The sequence below is a fragment of the Cheilinus undulatus genome, linkage group 5, assembly GCF_018320785.1.
Source record: "Cheilinus undulatus linkage group 5, ASM1832078v1, whole genome shotgun sequence".
In the NCBI taxonomy this organism is placed as follows: Eukaryota; Metazoa; Chordata; class Actinopteri; order Labriformes; family Labridae; genus Cheilinus; species Cheilinus undulatus.
Genome location: NC_054869.1, coordinates 45,133,017 through 45,152,635, shown reverse-complemented (window position 1 = coordinate 45,152,635; position 19,619 = coordinate 45,133,017). Strand labels below are relative to the sequence as shown.

The following is a 19,619-nucleotide window of genomic DNA, read 5'->3' as shown; positions in this document are numbered from 1 at the left end:
AAATGAAAAAAGATAACTGATTACAATGTCAAATGGTAAGGTTAAAAAAATAATAATTAAAAAAAAGAAGAAAGAAAATAGATGCTGCCATCCATGTCATGAATAGATACAACTCTCATAGCTGCCCACCTTACCTACTCACTTTTGTTATTAACCCACCATTTACATAGTCATTTTTGTTCTGCACAGTAATGACACTGACTGGATCGTTCGTCACCCAGTAATCTAACAATTAAGGGTACGTTTAATTAACTCAAAGTTTATTAACAAAATAGTGTTCAAGTGGTAAAAAAAAATAGATATGAAATAGGGACACCTAATTTTGCAGTAGATATGTTTGACCATTTTATAGAACTTTGGCCCTTCAGCACCAGCTGAGTCGAAATCATATTTTTAGATCGAGGGATTTCTTAAAAGTTTGTACAGCGAGGTTTGAGGAGATTCAGCTCAGCAGCTCACCAGTTTGTGATTTCACTTTGACTGATGTTGAACACCTAAAGACTTCTCATTTGCCTCCTCTGTCCTCGTGTCCTCTGCCTCACATCTCTGTTTCACTTCCTCACTGAGAGGAGCAAAGACTCAAGGAAATGATGTGAGAAAGTTATATGAGGAAACAGAAATAAACTTCCCAGAAGTGTCTTTTCCTCAATCCTTGCCTCCTCCAGTTGCATGTAAGAAATCTGAGGATTCTTCATCATCATGGTGGAGGAAGATGATTTTCAGGTCAGTCGAGGAGAGGATGTGTAAAGTAATGAAACCAGAAGAGCCCTTAGCTCTTAACAGAGCTCTAAAGATGAAAGAGTGTTGAGAGTGGTGAGAAGGACTTCTAAAAGACTTAAGAGTTCCCTGAGGTTAGGAGAAAATGGAGAAATGTTCTCCAAACTCTGGTTGAAGTATATTCTTATTGAATCATAAGTGCACTGAACAGATAAAAATCATTTATGCAGACATTTAAGTGCTTTCCTGACTTCTTTTAGTGATTGCAAAGAGAGTTTCTTTAAATGTTTTTCACTCCCTAGTTGCAGCTAATTACTTGCTAAAGCTTCTTTACATACTCTGATACAACTATTAGCGTGTGAAGAGGCTTCCGTGCTTGGCTATTTAAAGTATGGCTTACAACAGAGATAGTTACATAAAATATTCTTCATGTTATATAATGTGCTTATTAGTCTGTTCTAAACAATATCATCTCTGCAATGATGCAGACTCATTAACTTGCTCAATTTTTACTTGTAATGCTGATACCATTCAATAAATGTACCCTCTAACACCACCTCCATGCATGACTTCACCGCTCTGCTGCCCTCTGGTGCAGAACAGCATCAGTCAGAAACTTAAAACTAGTTTATAATTTTTTTTCTCCTCACAGTGAATGCAGAGAGTGATTACAAAAAACAAAGAGAACATAAGGAGAAAAGGTTGAACTGCATGGCACTAGCATAAGCATCTTTCACAAATATAGTGAACATGTTCTGATTTTTGAATTTTGATTCAGTTCAAGTTGGAATCCTTGTTTGCTCAAAAATGACAGTGAGACAATCCTTGGAGGGGACTTTTTTGTTCTCAAAAAAATCTCAGAGGGGATAAGAAGCAACAGAATATAAAATAAATGAGGTATAAGATTGGACCGAGTAGAATAAAATGGGATGAAATGCTCATTTTTACCACATTCAACCAGAACTTTTCAATGCTAAGCTGATTCTGCTTGCTATTTTCCCATATATGTTTTGCTGCTGACACCCTGTTAAATAACCAGAATGACTATCTTTAGTATAAAGTTCTCATCTCTCCAACTCTCTCTCTGTGTATTTACAGTCTGGGGACATTGAGATTGTGAACCACAAGACCAAGGAGACCTGCCAACTCAAGTTCTCTCCCTACAGTTATTTCTCCAGGGACGTTCCACGCAAGGTAAACACTTTAAACCATCCCTGATGCCTGACCTTGGCATGACGTCATACATGTATGATGGCTGGATAATTTGTGTTGTGCTGCCTCCTGCTGGACAGCTCTAACAAATCTATCAGTACTATCAGGAGGGAATTCATTAAGAATGGGTAGTGGCTGCTCATAGCTCTAAAGCCTGTGCATCAGTTCTTCCTGCTATCTGCTCCATCCCAAAGTCTCAAAGACTGTAACAGCTGCACACGTCTTGTTTCTGTGTAGTTTACGCCTCTCTTTAGTCCCCTGTTGGGGTTTAATTTTGCCTTCATACAGATGATGAGCCTGAAAGTCCAGAATTCACAGATTTGATGCAAGTTTTGTTGTTTGTGTCTCAGGACTGTTCTAGAATCATGATTTATCATTTTCTCACGGATGGTATTTGCCTCTATTTGACCAAAATTCCAGTAAAGTCAACAGTTCTATTGTATTTTTACCATCCCTTCTTACTCTTGTGTTGCTGCAATGCCAACTTTTCCCCTCTGTGGATAATAAAGTACTATCATAACTTATTTTACCTTAGTAAGACTAAACTCAGGAAACTGTGTCTATGTCTGCAACATAATCATTGTCTTTTATTGGTCATTTATGGGTGATTATTATAGTAAAAGTTTGGTGTAATGTTTTCAAACTGTATTTGCAGATAGTATCACCTATTGTTTGGTCATGCAAAGGTAGAATTTTTGTCATTCCTCACAAATAATGATGCACAGTTATCATCAACTCTCAGCAGATGGAGATTCTTTTTTGCTCTGTGTGCAGCTAGTAGTGCTGGCATTTGTAAATTAAGAGTTGTTTTTTGCAGTGAGGTTAATTTGCAGAGAAAGAGGCTAATTTGGATGAAATTCATGCAGAATGGCTTGTTTTGTTACGAGCAAACAGCCTCAACATACATATGGACATTAGTGCCAATAGAGAAGCATTAAACCATTTAGTGCTTTGTGAATTAGTCTGTTTTTTGTTTTTTGTCTCATTTGCACAGGTTTAGTGGGTTAGCAAAGCAATACAGTACTTTCATGAGCTATAACTCAAGAAGGCAGTGCTAATTTTTGTAGCTTTTTTAAATTCAGACTCAGTCTTTAAATTAAACTGCCTAGTCGTTTTAGTCACACTCTAGTCATTTGCAGCCTTTGATGTTTTAGTTGGTCAAAACACGTTTTGGTCCAGTTTCAGTCAATTAAGTCCTTACTTTTTCGTCTTTACTTTTGGTCACAGTGTTATCCTCTTTGAAATGATTTAATCAGCTAAATTGTATAATTAATATTAATTTAAAACACTCATTTTGATGCACTTTCAATGCTTTTCTTACTTTGAAATATACCTTGAATTCATACCAATCCTGCACCACATAGTGCACTCATTAAAGTTTAAAGGATTAAAATAAGAATACCTAACTGTACCAAAATCATAAAAAATACCATGAAGTTAGAATTAAACAATATTTAAAGACTTTCAGTCCAAATGTACAATCCAAAGTGCTGTTTGCACATAAAAACATACCCATATACCCATACCCTTTGTTTACTGGATGTTACCAGGACCTCAGTGACCAATTTCATTCTTTTTTTTTTTGCATAGAAATGTAGACTGGAATGACAATAAAACTCCTTTGAATCCTAATGGAGATTTACTAATGTCCTTCAGAGAGGACTGTGATTTTACTTGCTCAAGATCGGGAGGAATTTAAGTCTTCTATTTTTCCTTTTTTCCCTCATACTCTTTCTAGGTGACAGGTGTGGTAGCTGACAGCGGGGGCCATGCTCACTACATCCTCTCCGGTACGTGGGATGATAAAATCGAAAGTGCCAAGATCGTCCAGAGCAGCAGAGGGGGTAGCGGATCAGAGGGCAAGCAGAAGACCGTCTATCAGACGCTGTCCCCCAAACTGCTATGGAAGAAATACCCTCTACCGTAAGCACTTTAATCATCGACCTGTATTTATGTTTCAAAAGATGTTCCGACAGCTGCAATGTTCATCGATTGTACAGTGGAATCAATATTCCCTCTCTGTCTCTCAGTGAGAATGCTGAGAACATGTACTACTTCTCAGCACTGGCCCTGACCCTGAACGAGCAGGAGGAGGGAGTGGGACTGACCGACAGCCGGCTGAGACCGGACCAGAGGTTGATGGAGGATGGCCGATGGGATGAAGCAAACTCAGAGAAACAGAGGCTAGAGGAGAAACAAAGAGCTGTGAGGAGGAGGAGGGAAGCAGAGGCCTCGGAGGCTCTGGATGAAGGTATGAAATGAACTGATGTGTGTGATAGGCTGTAAAGTGAGTAGAAGGCAGGGATAAAAAAAAGGATGAAGAAAAAATGCATTATGGTTTTTTTTTTTTTTTTTTTTTTGGAAGGAAGGGCATCCAGGGTCAGCGTGGTAAAAGTCCCATTAATTTTCTGCCTCAGTGGGGTTAGGGGAGTCAGAGCATGAAATTGTATAATCAGCAGAAAAAGATAAGCCACTGAATCAGAAAATACCTGTTTTTTATTTAAAAGCCAAAGATCAAACCCTCTGAACAAGGAGAAAAGTTAATTATAACCCTAAGGACCTTTATTTGGGGAAAAAAACTAATCAGTGAGCTGAAATTATGTTGGGTGGCAGCCAGAGATTATGTATTGTAGTGACCTGTAATATAACACAGTCAGCAGTCTACTCATTTTGCTTTCAGAGTTTGGATAAACTTTGAATGGATTTCGCAGTGGAAACAAATGGGTTTTTCCCAAATTGCAAGAACAATCATTTTTGAGTCCCAAAGGCTCTAATTTACAACTCTGACCAGCTCACTCCATGTAGCAGTCACAGCTAAGCCTCGTGGTTATTGTAGTCCCAAGAGCCTGTGTCCACTACAGTGATTTTTGCACAAGCAATTTTCAGTGCCTCAATTACCTCCAGTATCACTAGTGTGTAAAACTCTTGACATAACACCAAGCTAAACAATTGCAATGAAGACAGTCATAGTAAGGTTTCTCTCATTTACCAAACTTTGCCAACATTAACATGTGGTGAAAACTGCAAATGAAGATACAAAAACATTCCATCTCTACTACACCAAAAAAAAAAACTATATCGAACATGCACATGAAATAAACTACAAATTATACAAACATAATTCAACAATATCCTATAAAATACAAAGTCCAATATCTCTTATAACACAAAACACTCACAGCATTTCCCCTCATATGCTTCTAAGTGGATGGCAGTGGATTGTTCCCATCTGTCTGGCTTCAACTGTCGACCAACTTACCAACAAAACAAGCTCACCCACGAAAGTTCCGTAAGCCAACCCACAAAAGCCAAGAAAGTAAATCCCTGAAGTGGCAAATGCCACTAGGCAACACATCATGCATATTAATCAACATTTCTGTGAATATGCCAGAATTAGCCAAAAGACTAATTTCCATTTGTGATTCCTGACCATGTCAAATCTGGCTCCCTAAAAAGAACAAAATAATTAGGGCTGCCACAAAAGATACATTTTTTTAATTGTAAATTTCTGTAGTTAATCGCAATTAATCACACCTATTTTGCATTTTAAACTATTTTTGTGTCATTTTGGTTGTCTCTACCATCTTAAACTAAGGGTAAATGACTTCCTGTTTGGATACAGACCATTATAACATGCTCTTAACCACAGAAAAACAAACTTGTCATGGGATTTGAAATAAAATAAGAGATTGTTAAAAAGGTGCAGATGACTTTTGACTTGTACACTGAGCTATCTGTGAGTTTTTTAAACTTGAAATTAGACATTCAGGAGCAGTGGTGGACTTATTTTACATGACTGTGGCTGCAGGGTGATGCTGATGCGCCATAACTAAAGTATGTTAATAGGGACAATAAAACATGCAATTATTCCAATTTAAAAAAAATGAATGCACTTATTGTGGACCTTAGCTAATCAAAGTTATGTCCATTAATCTTGACAGCCAAAATAAATAATACAGGAAGGGTAAGGGAAGAAAAACAAAACAAAAATAGAGTGCAAGCATTGCCTGGCAATGAGTATTACCAAAAACTATATATAGATATAACATTTCATTTCTTGGTAGTGACGTTAAGAGTGTCTAAAATTCCTAGATAGAGAGATAGATAGAGAGCTAGATACCTTAATCCCAAGGGAAATTCAATTCATATGCTTCATTTTCTATTTTTTTTTCCAAGAAGATTTTTAAAAATAGAATGGAAGGAATTTGTGTCCCGTCAGTAGCTAAGCTTCTAGAGCTGAACAATTAATTATTGAAAAAAATTATATACAGTACTGTGCAGAACTTTCAGGCATATTTGGGCCAAAAAAATTGAGCCTGAAGTAAGGCGAGATGTGGCGGGTAAGCCTCCCATCAAGTGGGAAGGAGGACTGAATCCTGCCTGTGCTCTGGATGTCCTTGCATATTACCAGGGGCATGGGAAAATAATATGTTCGAAAAAATAATAAAGTCCACACCTTAAGGGCAGAGCAAGGGGTGTGGCGAATAAGCATGGCCTAAGGCAGTGAACATCAACTGGCAGCCTGGGGGCCACATCTGGCCCCCCTCTGCTTCCCATCTGGCCCCAAAAAGATTTTTAAAATAAAAAATATACAGAGGAAAAAATATACTGTGGTATTTAAGGCATCCTTTTTCTTTATATCCCAATAATTATTAAAACAACCTCTAATACAATGAAGATTAAAACCATTTTGAAAGTAATGGCTTAACATTAAATCTTTTCTACTGAAATCTACCTGCCGGACAAAAATAAACAAATTAGTTAGTCTATTCTTGATTAAAGCTGCTGCATTGTGGATTCAGGATCTTTCAGAGTGTAATTTTCCCTGCCTGAAAATCAAAAAAAAACGGCTGGTTTCTTTTCTCGTGATTTCATCAATCAAGCATAAAAGCATCAAACCCAGTGATGGGCAACATGACAGCCCCAGAAATATGAGGCCAATATAACTCAATTGCCACTCTGTGGCTGGTCATGGTAAAGGGAATCATGACTGAACTCACTGCCAAAGGATAAAATTTATGTCCATTTGAAAAATAAAGTATTTAAAAGGAAATGCATTAATGAGTTTATTTCAAGTCCGGCCCTCAAAGCATCTGTCTAGGAAAAAGCTGGCCCATGTACAGATGTAGTTGATGACCCTTGGCCTAGGGCAGTGGTTCCCAACCTCTTTTCCCTTGAGCCCCCCTTACTTGTATCTTAGTAAAGAGGACTTACCCCCCCCCAACAGCCTAGGGTACTGTCAGGGCAGGTAGTAGGGTTGCCATGAGCCCCTGGTCATACTGTGGATGTCTCAAGGGCCTGAAAACCAACATTGGACTCCGCCCATATTACCATGGCTGAAAAGACCCAGACAAAAGAGATGCTGTTGAGCTTGACCTTGGCACACATATGTGTTGACTTTGACTCTACTCCCCCTGCTTCCAGCTCCAGGTTGTGGCTCATCAGGGCGCACGATGAATCCTCAGTGCCCTACATACCTTAACTTGTGCACATGAATATATGTATTCAGCAAAGTTGGGTTTTAGTAGTCCCATCCCTTTTGACTGGTTAGTTTCAGGTTTTATACCAAAATTCAAACTATTTTAACTTGAAGTGCAAGTGGGTTAGTCCAGCCACAAGAATTAAGCCGACACCAAGAGCATTTTTGCATTTCTTTATTTAAGATTTATTGTCAGGCTTTTATACCTTTATTCAGATATGCCAGCAGATAGAATCAAACTAGAAAGATCTATAGAAGGGAAAGACATCCCAGGTTTTATTTGAGCCTGGGCATTCCATTTCAAGGACAACAGCCTCTGTTTATGGCGTGCATGAACATAAACACTAGGCCACTGGCGCCCCTGAATGCTGGAACTCCTAACTGCTGTGGTATTTTAAGTAAAATAAGAGCTGAGAGGACAGAAAATGTTTGTGGACACAGGCCCTTAGAGGAACTCACAATACCTAATTAATGTAAGGAAGATGAAACAGATTTTAAATTTTTAATAAAATAAATCTGTTTCATTGTGTGACTCTGGCTGGCAGAGTTTCTGTGTCGACTATAAATGTATCTTCAAAAGAAACTTTGAAATGTGAAAAACACTCTTAAAAGCAGCTGGTCATCCCCCCTTCAGAAGTACAGTCAAGCTTAAGATATTTATGTTCGGCTGCTGAATTCGATGTTTAACGAAAGTTTATAGCTAGTTATAAATGAAACAAACAGCCTGAACAGATTTAAAATGAAGCCTTAGTGGTGCAATGGATCACAATAGAGCTGTGGCTCGTATATGGCTCAGTATGCAGGCTGGAAATATTTATCACAATGGTGTAAAATATGTATACTGCTAATAAATCTCTGTGGAGCTTCAGCCATGTTGAAGTTGTGTGTGTAGGTGCCATGGACTTTTTTGTGTGTACTATGTTAATATCTTGTGAAAGAGGAGCAGATTGTGCAGTGTTACTTTTCTTCCTGCTCCTTTGCATTCAAGATTAGAGATTTTATGTTTTATTTAATTGTCTGTTGCGTTGATAAATAGAATAAAGTAAAATTCAATAATAAAACTTTTGCATTTTGATTAGTTGAGCCTTAAAATGCTCAGACTGAGTTTTACAGATTAGATATCTTTTGTGTACATCCAGTACATTGATGTTATTTCCATGACTAAAATTCATGAAACCTTCTGAACTGTGTGCTTTATGATTCATTGTACCCCTACTTAGGCATGGTAAAATCAAATAAAATGATCAAGAAGTATTAACAAATCTGCAGTCTTAAGATTCTTTGAGGGTGACAGTCAAAGCTGCTGAGCTCATTCCAATCATAGCAGATCACAAGGCAGAAATTAACCCACTAAGAGCGATATTTATCGATGTTTCATCCTGGTGGCAGCTCTGTTTGTGTGTTGTGTATGTGTTGTGTGTGTAGGCTAGACTGTATTGGATGTACCCATGACTTGTCTTTCTTTTCCTCCCTCTATTGGTGGTCAGAGTGTGATTATGACTCTGGTGAGTGGGGGTCGCCCTGTGCCCCTCTGTTGTACATCACTCCCACACACAGACACACACACGCACCTGTACACTCACACACCATCCTCTGTGTGTCCTCTGTGTGTTCTGCCTCTGTGTGGGAACTGCATGATATCCCCTCATGATGATAACTCAGGAAAAAAAGCCTTTTTCCTGCATACATGTGACATTTTCATGCAGAAATAGCCTTCATGTTAAGTTACTGTACATGACACAATAGAAAACTAAACTCTATTATTAATTTTAGTGTGCTGTGGTGAAGCCACAATAGCAGGTGATTCATTTGCACTGCATTGTCATTGTCTCTTATCTGATTGCTTGTTGGTGCAGAGATGGTACACTGACCAACAGAATACAAGTTGCCACATGCTTTGCTCTTCTGCTTCAAGTTTTATAGGGGCACCACAACATTATACCAAGTTTAGAGCACTGAATTTTAACCAGGCTTAAAATTGATTCTTTTTAAAAAAAAATATCTAATAACGACTGGATTAAAAGTTAATCACATTTAAACACATCTTTTTAATTGCATGTTTAAATATTAATTTATTTTCCATTTTCACATTAATTTTAGGTCTATGTTGACAATATGCCCCAGTTCTTACCGTTGGCTTTATCAAAGAAAGTCGAAGGGATGTATTTTATAATTTTGACTTCTAGATCGAGGATTTAAATAAGTGCAGCACTGGCAGTCCAGCAGTTTCTGAAACCACGACTAAGAGCAAGGATACAGCTTCAAAATGCTATTCTGCTTTTCTTAACACTGTTATACATCGAGAAATATGCAAGGATGCATGTACAAAATGACTCACCAGCATCTAATGATTCCCAGGTAATGCAACACATTTAATTTTTTTCAGGAATTCATGTTTCATTGTTTTCTCTGCAGAAGTATACTGTAAAACCCAAGTAGTAAACCTGACTTTAAAAATCATGCAATCCAAAACTAAGTAACTTGATTTAAGTAACTTAAGATACTTTATAATTAACACTTAATAAACTAAGTATGATGGAAAAATGACAAAGTGCGGACATATGATAACAATAACTACAAGGTGCACACTGAACCAGGACGTCCTATTCCATCATGTTCTATTGTGTATTGTGGTTGCATCCCACAGGTAGGACTTCTCTAACTGAGTCAGTAACTTTACTCATGGTGCAAAATTGTCTAATGCCTAGAGGCATCCAGGGAAAACTATGCATATTAAGGGAGAATTGTCAAATAATTTCAGTACATTTACAAGAAAAAAAATTAAATAATGATTGAATACTGTTTACTTAAAACTAAAATGTGTTCTATCAATGCAAAAAAATGGAGCTGTTGTAGCTATTTTTCAGTTAACATGACTCAATTGTTTAACAACAGTGCAGAACAGTTGTGTGGTTTCTCCAGTGCAACTTAACGTAGTTGGATGCAAGGTTTCTCTTCTCCAATGAACAGCCAAAGTAGGGAAACAGAAGCCCACAAATGTGCACAGATCATTTATTTTTTCAGGATTTATGCAGTATTAAAAAGCTGCAGACTTCTTACAATCAGAGCAATGATACCTAGGCCTTACCTTATAATTTCAAAAACATCAATAGAGTCAAGCAAAAGATGAAACCACAGAAATATTGAGCTGTCTGCACTTCTGTCTGCAAAGCGGGCAAACTTGGCTCAAACACACGCTCAGATGGCTCAGACTGTGAAATATATTTTTCTTTTTCTGAATGTTTCACTTGTTGTTAGCTTGTTTTCCAACATGAAGATAGTCCTGCATTAATAATATCCATGTTTGAAAGGCTGTGACTGATTTTTTGAAAGCAAAACTATGTGGTTCAAAGCCATCAAAGGTTTGTCATTACAAGCACCACACTTCTAGTTCTCCCCATTCAAAATAAAAAAGAAATGTCAAACAGATGTAGTGGATAGCCAGCATACAATGCTGCACCATCCAAACTGTGTCTGATACTCGCATGATGTTAAGTGTTATGCTTTTACTTTGTAATTTGAGCTGTGTTAAGCTATGGGTACTTTAATTCCTTTTCAAATAAAACAATGATATCTTGGATGAAAATGCAAAACTTATGTTAGATCAAAAGATAGCTGATCCACTGAAAAAAGAACTTGCAATGGATAGGGAAGGAAATAAAGATATCTACAAAGTGCAGATGACTTTTGGCCTGTCCACTGAGCTGTCTGTAAGTTACAGTGGTGATCTTATTTTCCATAAATATGAGAGCAAGAAGTTGAGTAGCATCCAGCTGCTTCCATGCTATGGTAGCTAAATTACAAAGCACCTAAAATGACAAAATAGCATGCAATTAATGCAGTTTTAAAGCTATTTAGACCATTTTTGCAATAAAGACCTTAATCACATTGCAATTAATGCATTAGCATTGACAGCCCAAACTTTAAAGCCTTCATGCGTTCATCAACTTATTGGATTTGAAGAGTTCCAAACTTCAATCATAATTTTCCCATTCAACATGATCAGTCCAGGTCGTTTTTAATGTTTTCATTTCTATTAAATCAACACTTTTTCACCAGTCAAAAAGCTCTATCCACATCTGGAACCATCCCAAATGTAGTGCACAGCGATTGGTTGCTTCCCATACATATGCATATGAACTATGTATGGAGGAGAATTGATGGCTCAGTGAATTGCCTGCTTGTGTGGCTTCTCCACTAGAGTGTGTGATTTAAAGAAGACATCTGAATGACCGCTGTTTTCTCTTTCTTTCCACAGGTAGAGAATACGAAGGCTACCAGCCGCTGTGGTTTCACCAGAGGAGAGACTCCATCACTGGAGAGACAAACTTTGTGTACAAGGGAGGCTACTGGGAGTGTAAGGAGAGACAGGACTGGAGCATGTGTCCTGACATCTTCTAACCCAGGAACTCGCCGCGATTCACTCCTAACCTCATCGGGCAGGGAACTCCTCTGCTTCTGCTCCTGAAGCAATAGGGCATAGCAGGCTAGTGAGCACCTTGTGGACCTTCTGTGAGCACGAGAATGTGTATGTTTGACACGCTCTCGAATTACACTGTACCTCCAAATGTGCACTCTCTCATTCTGTTTTTACTCTGGGGATAAAGACGGGGTATTCCCCGCGTTGTCCTCTTTGACACTTTATTGAAACAGCTGAGAGATAATGTGTGGATGTGATGTGGTGCTTGAGTTGTAGCACCACACAATAAAGGCACCTACACACCCCTGAAATCAGGTGCTTTCTAAATCCTACCCACAATGCACTTTTCTGTGTTCAACCCATTTTAGGAGACTTAGAGATTGGACAGACAACCCATTTCAATACAGCTCAAGGTTATCCACTGATAGTTAACAGGGACAAAATCAAACAAGGACAAAACATTTAAAAAGTGTCCTCATCTTTGGTTTTATTCACCAGTACTGAGTTCATGATTGCCACACTTTATAAATCTCAGATTAGATCGTTATTGCCTTATTGAGTTATTTCAATTTCGTTAATTCCCTCTTCTTAATTTTTTTAAGCAAGAGATGTTAAATAAATGCCTCTTTATCAAAAAGTTGAGTTGATCCAAAGTGTTTAAGTCAAATTCATAATTGAGACACTGTTGAAAAATGAAAGGGCTGCCAGATTTAAAGATTACATCATGATGTGATCAAGGGACAATTGTAATGTTTTCAGGTTTTTAAATCAAAATAATCAAGTTCTATATTTTTCATTTAGGTACGCTGTAGTTAAGCTACCATATGTGGAAAGCACCGTAGGGTCTACCTGCTCTCACACTGATGAAAATTAAGGACACCACTGCTCCTGTGAATGTTTCGTTTGACTTTAGATAAAACTCACAGACAGCTAAGTGGACAAGTCAGAAGTAATCTGCACCTTGTAATAGCAAATATTTCACAACCTCTTTTTTGCCTGTCTAAGCTAAAATTGTATCGTACTAAAGGTTCTTCTTTTTGTTTTAAGTGAACACAAGTTTGTGTCCAGCAGGAAGTAAAGCGCCCTTTTCTTAAGACAATAAAACTACAAAGTACCAAACTGGGTAACTTAAACACAGGGTGTCTGCAGGGTCTTTAAAGCATTAAAAGTTGATAAATCAATTTAGCCAAAATTAAAGCTCTTAAAAAGTATTAAAAAGTCTCAAATGAAAGACTATGGGGTCTTAGATGTTGTTGCTTTTTAAATGTGTATTTTCATCAAAGAAGGCTATTAAATGTTTTTCTTCTTTTGAGTTAAAAGTCATTTTAATCACATGTGATGTTCTTTTGAAACTCTGTCAGAATAGTAAAATGAGCATAACTCAACTATAGTGAGCTGTATTTTATCAGCTGCAGCAGTACAGTGTTCATGGAAACATCAGTGCATCAAAATCTAATTAAAGAATGTTAAAGAATAAGTGTCCTGAAATGGGCAATAATGCCATGTTGTATTTTTTTCTCAGACCTAAATTTATGCTGTTCTACTTTTTTGGTTTCAACTGAAGTGCCGAACTAGTAAAAATTTACTTTAATTCTACACTAGGTCATTTGACTAAAAATAATCAGACCTTCTGTTGTCTTATGGTATCAGACCAAGGTCTTTTCCCCCTTTTTCCATCCTCAAAATGCTTCAAGAAAGCTTAATTTACCTACAAAGATAAGAAATATTACTGGCCTTTTATTTTCTATGTTGTCTCATTTTTATCCTATCATCAACACAAAACAGATATGAATACCATGTCACTTATGTAACAGGTTCAAAAATATAGATCCAATAGATTTTGAAAATGTATCAAGAGGGTCTTAAAAAGGGTATTAAAAAGTATTAAATCTAATGTCAGATTTTCTTCATATGCCCTAAACAGAGAGAGAACCAAACATGAACACCTGAAATTGTAAATGCTGTTCCATCAGCCAGGGATCACTGGACATCATTGAGTCATTTTGTACATGCACTCCTATATATTTCTTAATGTATAACAGTGTTATTTGCCAGAATAATCACTCTGAACAAAATTGACCTATTTTTTTTTAAATCCAAACAAACAAGCTGTTAACATAAATATTCTTACCCAAAGACAATTGTATGGATTGTTTATAAGTAATACATCATGATTTAAGTTATTATGTGCAAATCTAATTTTAACAACCTCAGAGCAGATGGAGCCTCATGCCCCCCCCCCCCGAAAACTCTGGTGTCCCCCTAAGGGGGCCGTGGACCCCAGGTTGGGAACCAAGGCTCTAAGTCATGGTTTTAGACCACACTAGTGCAGAAATCAGCACTCATTTTAATAATCAATTTTTAAGTCCAAATCATAAAATACTTCTCTTAGACCCCACATGCAAATCAGATTAATTTTAATCATAGTAGTGATTTGATTTATCATGATGAACTTTTTAAATTCAGCTATCAATGCTGATTTATGGTTTGACAGCCCTGGTATTTATCAATATCAGTATGGTCTCAACGTTGTACCGTTTTCCATTAAACACTTTGGATCTTCACGACAAGCAACTTTTATCGTACGGCTCTTTTTATACAGTGGAGGCTGGTTTATCTGAACGTACGACACTGTATGTGCAGAAAAATATTCAATCAGGTGTTAGTGTTGCTGTTGCCCTGTAGGAACATAAAATTAGAAGTCAACTATATTCTAGTCAACGTAGAAAATATAATATTTAGTTCAGAATTTTAATATTGTCTCTGTGTTTCGATGCATTTTCATCTAAAACAGCTTGAGACATTTTCCATCGGTGATTCTTATTAGTAAAACTCTGCCGTGTCAGAGCACGTTTAGTTGTTACACATTAGTGCGACGCAGCGGTGCAACCTTAAACACCTGTATCACTTTAAGATAATCTTTACATTAGTACATATCTCTGTTTGATGTGTAGGGATTCTTTACCTTGTCCTCTTCTGGTGCTCTTCCATAGTAACACATCCTGTATCCACAGTTTACTGCAGTGACTCTATATACAGTTGGGGCTGGGCAATATCAACCAAAAGTCATATCTTATTAACTTATGACTTCTACACAACATACCTTCATTTTTTTCTGTACACATATTTTGGCACAATACCAGTTTATCAAAATGGATATGATTCTAGTAAAAATATTGCCCACGATGTTGGGAAATTTTTCATTTTCAAATACTGAAAATTGCAGGAAAAACTCTTACAAACTATAAATTGTACCAAAACACTGGAAACATGTCTGCACATGGAGGTTGTGAAATTTTTCTGTGCACTTAAATATTATATGTTTCAAAATGATTATCTCCATTAAATTGATTATCGATGGAATCAAAAAGTATAGAAATTGAATTATCATCAGTCTTATTTAAACCTAAGACACAGTTTACTGTCTAAATTGCAGACATTTTTGGCAACATTTAGAAAAGTGGATCCCTCACTCCTTGCTAGTTCCACCCACTTGTCCAATGTTGCCAACGGATTGTGCAATTTGGGGTGTGCTCACACTGGGCAATCAGGCCTGTGTCCAGGCTCATTTGACCCTCAAAGTCCAGTTTGTTTGACCAGTATGCTTGCTCCGTGCCATGTAAGATGATGGTATTCCTCTGAAGAGGTGTAATTTGGCACAGTAAGATTGTTCATGCATGAACGTAGACATGGGAATGCAACATGGACGTGACATATAGATGTAATCCGTCATCAGGCATAATAGAGAAATCAGGGAGTGTTTGAGAGCCGTGCGTGACCAGAGCAACTCAAAATAAGCCACAGTGTGAGTAAAGTTGCTGTTGGGCTGGAAGCAATGTGATTGCAGCCTTCAACAGTGTGTAAGAGTTTGCCTGCAATTTTTGATGGTTAAAACAATAAATTACCCAATTAAGGGTGACCAGGATTTCTATGTTGTTTCTGTGGTATCACATATTGATGTAATTTATTTTTACTAATAATGCAAATGCCCATGATAATAAATCAGATTATACTTTTCCATTTAGACGGAACATTTCAAACAGATTATCTTTCGTGAGCACATTACTGTGAGTGGTTCTCACTGTAAAAAATATTTTTTGGGGTATTAGACTCATTCAATTGTTTTTCATAACAGCATAAACCACATCAGTATTAATGACAGTCTGACCCCATGTTTGAAAATTTATCGATATGTCTTACTGGATGTATTTCCCAGCCCTAGTATTCATACAAAGTACCAAATCAGTGACACATTCAGTGTTTACCACCAGTTCATCCTCTAGCCTGCACCTCCACAGATCCATCACTCATAGTTTGTAGCTCAGAGTTTTCCAGCAGGACTTCACATGAGGCTGGAGCCGTTTTGTATGGAGGTTTATTGAAGCAGACAGGGCTGGTTCCTGTCGCTCACTGCTGTGCAAACTAATGCAGACACAGATTACTCCCCCTGCTGGAGCTCTCCACTCAGCCCACATGTGATTTCCTTTCATCCAGTCTTCGTAAACCAGCTGATCTGGGATCAGCTTCTGAAGGTACCCTCGGTCTTTTGCCTTTAACTGACTGAACAAGGGAACGAGTCCCCTGACCTGTGCACTACACGTCTCTGGTGACAGCGTTTTGAAAAACAGTTATTTTTTGTAATTATTGTTAGGAATGTAGAAATCAGGGCTGGAGGTATCGTCTCTACCGCCTCGTCTATTTGTGTGAATATTTTGTGATAATGAATGATATTGTAAATTGAAGAGTAATTATACTAATCTGAGTATTAATAAGTTATCTGTACAGCATAGTTCAAATCAGAAAAAAAACATCTGAATGAGCTTGAAGGATTTGCTTTAAATCAGTATCGATTCTGCTTAGATGGATGTTAAATCTGAGTCTCCCTCAATTTGGCTGCAGGTTTCTTATTTTATATCAAAATAGTGTTAACACAAAGAAAATATTTTTATAGATTCCTTGATGCTAGCACATCAGTTAATGTGGTTCAGTGATGATTTCATGGATCAATACATCTGACAGTTCCTTCTTTCCCCTCCTAAAGTTGAATCAAATACACCAAAAAATAAACATCAGACATTCACACAGAGTGAGGGAGTCTTAAAAAAAAAAAAATAACAGAGTTAGTGAAATGTTTGCTATTTAATGACTGATTATGAAATAACACCTTTTTGACAAAGTTCTGCCTTTTTATTTTAACAAAGATGTTCTTCTACTCATTGACATAAAAGGTTTTATTGCATTTTTTAGTTGTTGGAGTCATAAGCAGTTGGACACAGTTTAGAGGATTACCTTTTTGCAAAGAGCTACCTAAAAAATAAGACCCTTCATATCAAAGATATGTTTCGGAAGCTGTTAGCTTAGCTTTGCAAAAAATGGAAACAGAGTGAGACAGCTAGCCTGTTTGTCAGAGGATATCAACATCCACCTACTGGCATTTCTTGAAGCAATTTTATCTCTCTTTTCTAGTTTAAAATAGCCATTTCAGAGTTGATCAGGCAATGCGATAAATTTCAACAGCACCATGCAACTTTGGCAGCAGGCTGTGGCTCTCTGCGAGAAATGCATACAGCTTTACTGCTCTAGTTCAGTTCAAAACAAAACTACCGACCTACAGTAAATGTAGCCATTTAGCCACAAATTATAAACATCATGACAACAGTTAAATACACATTCATATACTCCACATGCAAACGACAGGCTGTAGATGTTAGCGGTCATATTTGCTCGGAATTCAGTAATATTTCTGCACCTTCCCAGTCAACATGGTTTTATGGTTTCGCAGACATCTTTCTAGCTTGAACACCCTCTTTCAGCAAATGCATGCTGTCTATAAAATGCACCATGTGTGTTTTACAACAGTGCAGTTGCACCCATCAAAAAACTTCTTATTGATGCATAAGTACAAAAGGAAGCCTGGTCCACACACTTTGGAAACCACAGACCATTCTATTATGTTAAATTGACAACTGAACTGTGTTTTCAATTCATAAAAAGGGCTGTTTTTGCTGAATTAATACTATTTCAGTTGGGGCAGCTTTGTCAAGAAATGTGTGGTTTTTGGCAATGAATAGGATTTAGTCTCCTGTTGGCTTTCGACACACTTTTTCTTCTTAAAAAGTATTGATTCAGGCACCGTTTAGACACCAGCGCTGAATAAAAAGTATGGATTTAGCACCAGTATCAGGAAAAAAAACAACCTAATATTCAACCCTTTTAATTTGCACCTTTGGTTGTTATATATGTTAGGTGGTGTGGCTGTTCTGGGATCCCCCTGCCATTCCACGAGCCTGCATGGAAAGCATCAAGCAGGAACAGCACATGTTCCTGCTCTTCCTATGCCAATAAGGAAAGCCTAATGCAGGGAGAAAAGCAGCAAAAACCCAGAGCAACACTGAATGACACTGATTAAGTCAGATGCTGAATAACGGAGGAGCTGGGGTGGAGGAGGGTTGCAAAAGCAGCTTGCAGAGAGGGCAGCAGAGGGTAGCCAGGCAAGAGCAGTGTAATATGGCAGCATCAGAACGATTATCCAGTAGCGTGCTTAGAGCAAAACGGCTGCCCGTCAGCTGGATTATTTCTCAATTATGGCTGTGCTCGTCTCCATGGCCTGCCTAAACTGATGCTATATGCTCGATTTATGTTATTGAACCAGGAAAACCTAGAAAATCTTATTTAATATAACAAGACCAATACATTCAGAAAAACTGTGAAGATTTGTATTTTTTCATAAAGAATTTTCGTTGAAATCCAAGATCACGTTCTCATTTACCCAGAAAAACAGCTTGATCTCCTGAAATTGACAAGATACAAAAGTTTTTGTTTTAGTTTCCTCCCCAAGTAAACACAGTAAATGAATGAATGCATGAATTAAACCTCCCCCAGGGGAATTTGTCTTGCATCAAGAGTATTAAAATATTGATGACAAAAGACATAGATCCAGAGTTAAGACATAAAATCTTTTTATCCATCTTTAAAAAGGCACCGATGTAACAGAGAAATAATATGATGCGTTAAACTTTGGGTACAAACAACAAAAACAAGGCATAGCATGATTATTTTTTAGCTTTAGAAGGGCTAGTAGGAGTTTTTTTTAATCAACCTTTATAGCCATCTGTTTCCAGTTTCTTAGCTAAGCTAAGCTTACAGGCATTAGCACCATGCTAAACACCGATATGAGTGGTATCAGTCTTCATGAAACTTTGCAAAGAAAGAGGCAAAGAAGTTTGCTTTCAAAATGTCCAAAAAGTTTCTGAATTTGACTCATTACTGGGGTTTTTTTCCGTCTCCTTTTACCCCATTCAAACAGATTCGGTCATCTTGTTTACAGACATAAAATGTTGTGGAGCCTTAAAGGGATACTGACTGAAAAAGTTGAAAATAAGTTGTTTTTGTGCACAAAAAATGTAACCCATGCCAATTTTTTGTGCTCAAGAGAAGTTGTATGTGGTGGTTTGGTGCGGTCGTGAGGACGTTTTTGTGCACAAGAGAGGAATTTTGTGCACAAGTGAACCTCATTGAGATTGCAGAAGACTCTTAAGATGGCATAAACTTTGTAGACATTGTGATAAACTAGTGCACAAACAATAATTTTCTGAGTGTAAGCAATGATATCTTGCTCACAGGATTGGTTTTGTATGTGTAACTGGAACTTTATTTTTTTAATATTTTTCCTGCCAGTGTCCCCTTAGGGCCTCCATAACTTGTTGCTTAAAATCCCAGTCCTATTAGTTACGTCAGATATGAGGATGGAAACTGATGCAGGGATGTTTCATTTCTTCTGTCATGAAGTCA

General features: G+C 37.5%; 1 protein-coding gene across 1 annotated transcript in view; it reads left to right on the top strand.

Moving 5' to 3' along the window:
• The window catches only part of osbp2b (oxysterol binding protein 2b), a 119,825-nt gene extending 101,628 nt beyond the window's left edge, over positions 1-18,197 (top strand). Inside the window, exons 11-14 of the mRNA XM_041787132.1 lie at positions 1,816-1,911; positions 3,668-3,852; positions 3,960-4,180; positions 11,667-18,197. Of these exons, the coding sequence (XP_041643066.1) occupies positions 1,816-1,911; positions 3,668-3,852; positions 3,960-4,180; positions 11,667-11,809 (645 nt within the window). The 3' untranslated portion in view covers positions 11,810-18,197. The remainder of the gene's footprint in view (positions 1-1,815; positions 1,912-3,667; positions 3,853-3,959; positions 4,181-11,666) is intronic.
• Positions 18,198-19,619: the final 1,422 nt, after the last annotated feature.